General features: G+C 39.8%; 1 protein-coding gene across 1 annotated transcript; it reads left to right on the top strand.

Annotated features, from left to right (window-relative positions):
* Positions 1–1,660: 1,660 nt before the first annotated feature.
* slc8b1 (solute carrier family 8 member B1) lies at positions 1,661–10,282 on the top strand. Its single transcript, XM_020594307.1, has 15 exons — positions 1,661–2,086; positions 3,476–3,628; positions 4,065–4,117; positions 4,518–4,575; positions 4,771–4,876; positions 5,002–5,169; positions 5,797–5,910; positions 6,001–6,075; positions 6,345–6,475; positions 6,623–6,764; positions 6,878–6,999; positions 8,353–8,506; positions 8,603–8,683; positions 8,785–8,849; positions 8,973–10,282. Exons 1-15 carry the CDS (start codon positions 2,063–2,065, stop codon positions 9,159–9,161), a joined length of 1,635 nt encoding a protein of 544 aa, XP_020449963.1. The 5' UTR covers positions 1,661–2,062; the 3' UTR covers positions 9,162–10,282.
* Positions 10,283–10,326: the final 44 nt, after the last annotated feature.

The following is a 10,326-nucleotide window of genomic DNA, read 5'->3' as shown; positions in this document are numbered from 1 at the left end:
ACGCATTTTGTATTCTTCATTGATTTTACCATTGGGAAATACATACAAAAGCTCACTTCAACCATTGTATATATTACAAAAAAGAGCGATAAGAATTGTGCATAAGATGGGGTATAGGGATCACACCAATGTAGCTTTCATACAGTCTAAATTGTTACAATTTTTTGATTTAGTGGGATATAAGACTGCTGTGGTTATGTATAAAGCCAGGAACAGTTTATTACCTGGTGGAATTCAAAAACTATTTAATGAAAGGGATGGGGGATACAATTTAAGGGGTCAGTTAAATTTAAAAATTCATGCTATACGTACAACCAAAAAAAGATTTTGTATTTCCATAAGTGGGGTAAAACTATGGAATAATTTAAGTGTGGACATAAAAAATAGTAATAGAATTGATGAGTTTAAACATAAATATAAAGGTATGTGTCAATCAAGATATATGCAAGAACAGGCTTAATGATTAATTAGATGGAACATTGTGGGTGTGGTGTATGAATGTTAACACTTTGTAATAATTCTTTAGTATATTACTTGTGTGGTGTAAAAGATAATTATTTAAGAATGTAATTATGTAAGAATGTTAACACTGTTATATTCTTTTTTAGTATAATACTTGTGTGTGTAGAAGAGAATTATTTACTGCTTGCAAACCAATGATGGTAAGATGATGTCATGGGGTAGGACTGTCTGACTTCTTCCTACTCCATTCAAGCATGTACTAGGTATAAGCAAATTGATATTGGATTATGTGTAAAATTATGTGTGTTGTCATATCAACTGTCTTTACATGCTTGAAAGAATAAATCAAATCAAATCAACTATAATTTCACCATTTGCAGTATACAAAAGACTTTTGGAGGCCTGGATAGTTAAAAGGGGTGAAGTAGATAAAACATGGCCCCAAGATTTTCACAATCATGCTCACTCCCATAATTAATAGACTTTAAAGGCAAGAGTAAGCAAAGATGAACAGACCTTAAATGAATTAGAGTATGGGTCAGAGATGCAGAGCTCTATGTACATGCTGCCTTCCAGCGCTGTAGAAAAACGATATTTATATGATTTGTGAGCTCCAAAATATGTAACCTTTATAGTTTTACACATTTTATGTATCCTCTAATTCTTTTAAATTGTACTGACATTAATTATTGTATGTAAACTGCATCACTGAATTTGTAATATGCCTTAAAACTATATTTGAAATGAATTGAGGGCAAAGCATCCTAACAATGCTATCAAGCAGATTTTTGAAAATATATTAACCCTGTAAAGCCCAACATATCAAAAAATACCCAGAACATTCTAATTTTTTGGAACTGAGATGTTTATTAAACTTTTTAACAAAATCCAAAATAAAATTCAAGATTCACGATTTTTATTTGCCATATAGACAGACAGTCTAGGCATACAGGAATAGAGGTGCCATATTATTTAGATTATTTCTATTTCTTCATGTATCACATTTGATATATGAGACATTTTTGGTGATTTTTTTTTTTTTTTTTTTGCTCAGAAACCTCACGTATCAAATATAATACGAATGGTTTTATAGGGTTAATGAAGAATATATTATATATAGCTGGTAAATTTTCTTCTAATTATATATTCACTTTTTAACTATTTCAGTTTTAGTTTGATTGTTTTGTACCTGTAAACTAAGCTTACGAAGAGTCCTTGAATGTGGCACCCGTCTTTTAGTAAAACAGTAGGTGGAGTCTCAGGCGAAAATACACGGGACATAGGACACTGTTATGCACAGAGTTAAAGAGACAGGTTGTTCAAGTGCAGCTACAGTGACGTGTATTTCCAGATTTTTTCGTAGCCTGTTTTGGTTTACTTAAAACTTCCGTAGTGCAGGACTGGAACAGCCTAGCTCAACCCTCATCAGCCACCAGCAGAATGGACGCAGCTCCGGGATAGAGTGAACCATGTCTTCTGCTGTTTTCTTGTCACTTGTGTTGGTGTTGTCGTGTCACCAGCTGATCACCTCGGGTTCCTAGGTCCTCAGGAACCAGCCTGCTGTCGGATCGGACGGTCTACATGCAATTTATTAGCCATAATGCTGCACAACAGCGACGATGAGGTTGGTGTCATGAGGCTGATAAATGTCATAAGGAAGGCATGTTGAATGTCACGTGTGTGTGATTTGTTTATGGTATGATTTGAAGCCGTCGGCTGTCACGTGATTTACAGGAGCCCACAGGCAGGAATGAAGTTTGCTTTGTTAGAACGCGCATGTTCGCATTAGGGCCGAGCTTTACCTGTCAGCACCTTCCCCATACAGGTGGACAGACAGTTTAACTTGGTGGTGTTTGTCCACAGCGAGGGCATTGCGTTTCCCGACATTTCTTATGGTTACTGAAGATACTTCTGTAACCTAACTATAGTATTTTCATACTAGTTTACAGTCTGATAGATGAATTCCTAGACATTTTAATCCAACATTCATCTATACAAATGTGTAATTCCCATCACAGTTTACCAGACCTCATCAAAACTGGGCTACCATCCAGGTAAAGCTGATGTTTTGACTGGTGCCCCAGACACTCGGGCCCTAGACCCCAGGTCCACTGTGTAGCAGGCACCCTCACCTGTTGGTACTGCGCTTAAATGTTACATGTGTTAAATCAAATTTCAGCTGACTGTTTTCAGAGTACTGCTTAGTTTCCTCTAGGCAAAATATATCCAAACTATCAATTGTCTGTAGAGAGTGTTGCATAGTATAGGCTCTATTCCATTATAAAGCCTCATCCGGTTCTTTCAAACCAGGAACTCCGAGGGACGACTCAGACCACTTGAGTATATAAAAAATATAACCGTGCTGGTTTATTCAAAGAGAAGCATTGCTATACAATATTAATTCTTTCTGGGCTGTCGAACCGTGACGTCACCTGATATGCCAGCTTGGCAGCTGAGCAGAGCAGTAGACAAAACATGAAGAAAATAATGTGTGTGGCTGTTGTTTTCGTGGTGTGTATCTAAAACAATTTGACATAACATTACACATTAAGACAAATATTATGGTTACTTTTACCGTCATAATAACATTCGTCCCTGACGGCAGACTTTCTGCCTTAACTGTCCTTGCATTTAACAGCCTGAGGAAGACATCCTGCTGCACTAAACATCTTCTAATACAACAGATCTCTAATCCATATCTATCTAACTAAGAAATTACCTAACAATAGTGTATACACAGTGGAGAGTAGGAGAAGGTAGGGGGTCAACAGGAGTCCAGTGAGCTGTTTGGTACCACAACTCACTAGGACATTATTCTGGTCCTCCTCAGGTTTTTCACAGTACTTTTAATGTGTGCATATAGTTTGTTTATTTGTTTCTTGCACGTTGATAAATGGATATAATGATGAGAGAAATGTTTAGCGTTTGAATCGGTCCATCATTATAGTGCCAACGCCTGTAGCAACATGTTGGAGGGAAGTAGTAAGACTGATGCATCTTTCTTTGTGTTCAGTGTGACCTTGTGATGAACCTGAGCGCTGCAGACCGCTGTGCGTTTGTGAAGAGCACGCCAGACTGTAACATGGAAGATGGCTTTATCAACTACCTTCATGTGGCTTTCTGTCTGCTGCCTCCTAACCTCACACCTCTCACCATCACCCTCTGTGTAAGACAGTTATAATGAAACTGCAGCTCAGCACCAGCTGGGCTGTTGAGGAAGTCACTGCAGGAGAACTGGGTTTTATCAGACTTTCACTTTCTCAGGCTCATTTCCCTCTTTGCTAAATAATAGATTTGCCTAAGAATGTATGAATGTCTTGAATTCCCCACTTTGCAACAATCAATCTGTGGTGCCAAAATTAGCATGAAACATTTCTAAACATGTTTTGGCAGTGTAGAAGATGAATTGTCTGCATTACAGAATAGGAACAATAGGTTCACTGTAGTCCATCAAGGCTGTGTTAACCAGGGTCAGCGTATTTAAACTAATTCTTGCTTTTAGAGCATTTCTTCATGTACAGCAGATTCAAGCAGCACTTACTCTGTTTGAGTTCAAGTTGGGACAAAATAGTCTGAACTAACTTTCTTCTGCTTCTCCATAGCTTTTATGGCTGCTTTTTCTGTTTGTCATTCTGGGACTTGCAGCGTCAAAGTTGTAAGTGTTTCTCATGTTGCCAGTGTCAATATTTGTGTCCCTCTGATGAGTCAAGGCCGTATCCAACAGCTCATATAAATCACTCACTCTTCATTCATTTGTTTCAGCTCTGGCCAATGAATAACTTAGTAACACACAATAACAGGCCCTGTTCATGTCCTTAGTGTGGTCAGCTCAAGAGTCATGTGATTGTTTTTCATTGTTTCACTAGAGTTGTAACGATTGAGATTTTCTCAGATAGCACAGCTTATTCTCCCTATCTACCCCACCCACCCTCACTTCACACAGAACCCTAGTGCATTACAGTGCTGTATTTTCAATACAACGTCCTCAAAGTACTGAGAACATTTTGTGGAAACTCAGATGATTTTTCTGGTTTCTTTTTTCATGTCACTCACAGTTTCTGTCCCAACCTGTCAGCCATCTCCACCAGTCTGCACCTCACTCACAATGTGGCTGTATCCTTCATTTGCTGTATTTCCTTTGACATAGTTTTCATGTAGTGTGTCCAAACTGGTCAAACTGCTGAGTCCCCAACTCAGTTCCTCTTTCCACGTGATTTTTGCCATCTCCTATTACTTGCTAGAACTTTGTCTGTGCTGTTAAATTATTTTTTGTGAGGAATGTTTTCCTTTACTGGTGTTTGTGCTGAGGGTGTGACTTTTCTGGCTCTTGGTAACGGAGCTCCTGACATCTTCAGCGCCATGGCAGCTTTCTCCCACCCACACACTGCTGGCCTTGCTGTCGGAGCCTTATTTGGTAGGCACAGACTCTCTCTCACACACACTAATATAAATAAATAAAACAAAACAAGCCTTAAAACATGAAAACTTTGTTGGCCTTTGGCTTCATTGTGCATACTTTCTCTCTCCCTTCCTCCACAGGAGCTGGCATATTTGTTACTACTGTAGTTGCAGGCGGCGTGGCGCTGGTCAAACCTTTCACTTTGGCCTCCCGCCCTTTCCTGCGTGATGTCATCTTCTATATGGTTGCAGTGTTTTGGACATTCCTTATTCTGTTCAGAGGAACCATAACACTGGGAGAAACACTGGGTACATATACACACATGCACATAAAGCGGTGCACTAAATTTACACAGCCAAAGCCCTAGCTGAGATGTCCATTATTTTCTTTCCATCATCAGTACTGTATTACTACTTCATTCATTTTCTACCGCAGAATAAATGAATGAATTTAACACATTCATTTTTGTTTTTGTCACCTTTTAAATTGTTTACGTGTACTGTTTATAGTCTGCAGACACACAGTAAATGTGTGTGTGAAAAGACCCACACCAGCATTTTCAATGGTTTTCTCTATTTTATTGTAAACAGAAACATGCTCAGCGTATCCCCAGTGAACATCCAGACCTTCATACATTTTTAGAGCTGTGATATTCACAAGGCAATGATGCAACTGCTGCAAAATCCACTAAGCGTTTGAGTAAAAAAAAAAAGATTTAGATTTTTTAAAAATCTGCATCTGGATTTCAATGGGTATTTTTTTTTCTCTGAATGTGTTAAAAGTCAAGAAAATCCCCCTTGTTTATAGAATGTTCTTCATTATCCCCTCCCCATTTTTATTTCCACTCATACATTTGACTGCACATACAGCCAGTATTTATACATACTGTAAATGTGATATTTTGAGTTTCACTGTGCTTAATTTGCTTTTTCTAGGGTACCTGTGCCTCTATGTGGTGTATGTGTTGACTGTTATAATCAGTGCATGCATCTACAACCGGCAAAAACATTCTCAGAACACAAGTGTCCAGAATGTTGCTCATATCCCAGGTTAGACACACACAGACAAAATAATAAAAATGTGTCCACAATTTCCAATGATATATATTTGTTTTTTTTTGTTTTTGTTTTTTTTTGCAGAGGAGTATCACTCATCCGATTCATCTGATGATTTTCCAGTATGTCTCAGTGATAGAAGCATCCAGCAGGAGTATGGTAGGAAAGAAGCACCGTCCCGTGAAAAACATTATAATCTAACATACACCAGTGGCCTGTAACACAAAGCGAGATTAGTGGCTTACCCAGCTAACTTTCGGCTCAGCTCAGGTTTTCCAGTACCATGAAACTGACTCACTTTTAATCGGGGTTGATCACCATGGTAACTTGTGATGCACGGCTAACCCATTATGGGGCAAGTTAACTACAGAGGGACCTTTGGACTTTCCTGCATGCAGGATCATAACATGCATGTGCGTTTGTTTCAGAGTCAGAGTACAGACCGCTTCTGCCGTACTCCGAGTCCACGAGTCAGATCCTGCTGAGCTCTCTGAACCCAGTGGACAACAGGAATTGGAGGAGGAAATCGTGGAGGTGGAGAATGCTCAAAGTACTGAAGGTGTGTGTGATGGTAGATGGATATAAGAAGCAGTATAAAGACCTGAATGCATGGATGAATCTGATTGGCACACCATGTCAAAGCAGTGAAATTCCATTTAAAGCTGCTGTACTGTAAATGATCTCACACTTTTCCCCCACTGAGCAGACACCTGTAGAGGTCCTACTGCTGCTCTGTGTCCCCATAGTCGACCCTGATAAAGAAGACAAGAACTGGAGACGCCCACTGAACTGTCTTCATCTGATCACGGCTCCACTGGTGTGTGTGTTGGCCTTCCGCTCAGGAATGTGTAAGTACATCACCTTTCATGATAAAGGCAGCATAAAGTACTGTGGCAGCTTTCTATGATTAAATCAACACCCTGCACCTTTGTTTATCTCCTTTTCCTCAACTAATATCTAGATGGAGATTATATGATCGAAGGGCAGTTTCCACTCTGGCTGCTAACTCTTCTGCTGGGGCTTTTCCTGTCTGCTATTGTCTTCTGCACCACCACCAATGACTGCCCTCCTAAATATCATCCAGTAAGTGTTTACAGAGATAAAACAGGGGTAGCTATTGTTCAAAATATTCAGGGCATGTACTCTTTTGAGGGAGTGGAGTGGGTAGAGTTAGGCGAGACAAGACCTGAAGGTAATACACCTTCAGCTGGTACAGCTAAATGCTGATGTTTAGCAGGTATTGTGTTTACCATGTTAACCGTCTTAGTTTAGGGTGCTAGAATGCTAACATTTGCTAATTGTTACCAGAGCCCTTAAGCTAGAAGAGTTGTGACACTGAAGGATCAAAAAGGGCAGCAGGTTACATGACTTATGTAGCTTCAAATAGTTCCAAACAGCTGAGTCTGATCCATTGTTTTCTGTAGGGAAGTGTTTAAATGTTACGCCATGTCGCTGACATAAAATGTCACAAGTCTAATTACTGCTAACGATTTCAACTTCTTACTCTAGAAGATAGCAGCCAAGTCAGTGTAACTGTGGTGCTCCTAAATGTTTGGAACTATACAACGTTCAATGTCCCATGTTCCACTATTACAGTAAAAAGACAAACAACCACACACACGCGCATGCACTCCTATGGGCAATTTAGAGACACCAATCAACCTAAGCTGCATGTCTTTGGACTGTGGGAGGAAGCCGGAGTACCTGGAGAGAACCCATGCAAGCACGGGGAGAACATGCAAACTCCACACAGAAAGGTCCCAGGTGGGGCCCAAACCCGGAACCTTCTCGCTGTGAGGCAACGGCGCTAACCACAGTGCCACTGTGCTGCCCACTTTCCTTCTTAATCCACTCTATTACTAAATGCAAAGTTTGGCTGGCTGGGGAATGTAATCAGTTCTGCAGGTATTTGGTCAAATATAATGTGTTGGACAAATGCAAAAGTTTCATGGTAATCCATCAAATAGTTGTTTGAGATGGCTAAAAATACTGTATATTCTTCATTAAGGACACTTCACACCCTGGGCGTTCACTCTATGAACTGCTGCCGTCAGGTAGACGGTTCAGAGCAATCAAATCAGGGACCACTAAATTCAAGAATAGTTTTTACCCAACAGCAGTTACCACACTCAGTGCTGCTAAAATATAATATGCCTGTGTGTGTGAAGGGGGGCATGAGAGGTCTATTGTTTATTTCTTTCTATTATATGGTCTTATTTCATGTTTTTCTGTATTGCTATACCAAATGGAGGTCCCGCTAGAATTTCATTGTATGTGTTACAATGACAATAAAGGATTATCTTATCTTATCTTAATTATAATTAAGCATTAGAATCACCACTCTTAAAACGTGTATAAAACCTGATTGGGTTAATGAAGTGTGATTCATGATGTGATGATGAAATCATTCTGATCCTTATCTGTTTTTCTCTTCAGGTGTTTGCTCTTTTGGGCTTTGTGGCGAGCGCAGTGTTGATCAGTGCAGCAGCCTCTGAAGTGGTCAGTCTTCTGCACATGCTCGGTGTAGTGCTGAGTCTCAGCAACACTGTGCTGGGTCTGACTTTGCTGGCCTGGGGCAACAGCACAGGAGGTGTTGTTTCTAAAACTAGTTATTTTCCCAGAACTACACAAATACTATACGCATGTGCTTGATCTAACATGGCTTCTTTGGTTCTCTCTTTTTCAGATTGTTTTGCTGACATCACACTTGCCAGACAGGGTTACCCAAGGATGGCCATATCTGCCTGCTTTGGAGGCATCATTTTCAGTATCCTTGTTTTCATATGAGGGCATGTGCATTAGAATATAAACTATTTATGGTAGAGCAGCGGCTGTTAATGACTGCCTCCTTGACTGCATGTCCTTCAGACATGCTGATTGGAGTGGGCGTGGGGTGTCTGGTGCAGATGATTACAACACACACTGATGTGCAGGTAATGTCTTCAGACACACAGATCATGAGTTTATAAGTCGGGTCAAACGAACAGAGAAATACAGAAATGGTAGTTGCATGAGGCAATTTTGGAATCATAATGCATCTTTCTCTTTTTCCTCAGTTTGAACCAGGGGGTTTGTTGACGTGGATTCTTGCAGGATTTCTGGGTTTGTCTTTGGTCCTGTCCTTTGTTATTGTTCCATTTTGCCGGTTCCACTTGGGTCGGACCTACGGGATCTTCCTCCTCATCTTCTATGGCATCTTCCTTGTCATTGCATTGCTCACAGAGTTTGGCAAGATCCACGTATAGAAGTGACACTGAGCTCAGTCTGAAATAAGGGATGTTCTCCCATAATGCAAACTGACACACTGGAACAGCTACCCTGAGTGTAAGGAAATGTCATCTTTTACCTGTGACATTGATGCACTGTTTATGCAAGAATCAGCAGTACACTTACCCAGAGTCATCCTGTGGCAACATGCAAATTATAGGTATAGTCAGTGATTCTAATTCATTACACATTTTGGGATATTAATCTAAATGTTCCTCACATTTCTCTGCCTGGCCTTTCAGTTTGTGCACTGGATAAACCTCAGGTGGCGGTGTGATTTGCTTCCTCTGTAATAGGTGAGGAAAGGATCTGAGTCAGGCCAGCTAATTTTGCGGGACAGGTGGGTTAGTTATTTCCTATCATTAGGGTAAGTGGCTAACTTTTGGGGTAATGTTGTATATAGCAAGCTATACATATAGCTTGTTTGCTATATCAACTTTTCCCGGGACACTGAGCTAAATTGCTAGTTTGCAACTGTATGCGGTTGGTCTGACTTCAGCTATAGCAGCAGGAGATTGTTGTGAGAGAATAAAAATGGAGTCTGTGGCTGGTTAGCTACATGCTATGCCCCAGTTGCTAGTATTCTGACATGCTCCCTTTGACATCGGCTCTTTCCCAAGTGATTAGTATTGTCACCGTGGTCGTGCGTGCTCATGAATTATCAGTGTTGTGGTTACGAGCTCCTAAATGAAACCACTTGTGGATTTGTGATCATAATGTAGACATTCTTTTGCTAGAATTGCTGACTATACCTTTAATAACAAGCTAGGAGTTTCCTGTCAGGGACACAAGCTTCTTGCTTGTGCAGGCTGATTGTACTTTTTGATTTTGGAGGGAAAAACTCTGGCTGCAGAAATGTGTACTTTTAAAACACAAGCTAAATGTACTGTAAATCAAAATGTTAATGATCTTCTACAAAACTGCTGTCCGATAATTAAATCAATGTACTTGACAATTTTAACAATTTATTAAAATCCATTATTAACTAACTCAAATACATTACAGAATAGGAAGTTATTATATAAAAGTAAAATACTTTTAGTCAAACAGTGAAGTACAGAAGAGGATCAGGGCCATTGTTAAAAACAAAAAACAAAAAAGTAAGTTCTGACTTTAAACTCAGAATTCAGATTTTTTTTCTCA

Source organism: Monopterus albus, unplaced genomic scaffold (genome assembly GCF_001952655.1).
Source record: "Monopterus albus unplaced genomic scaffold, M_albus_1.0 scaffold23.1, whole genome shotgun sequence".
Lineage (NCBI taxonomy): Eukaryota > Metazoa > Chordata > Actinopteri > Synbranchiformes > Synbranchidae > Monopterus > Monopterus albus.
This window is presented reverse-complemented; position numbering and strand designations above follow the sequence as displayed.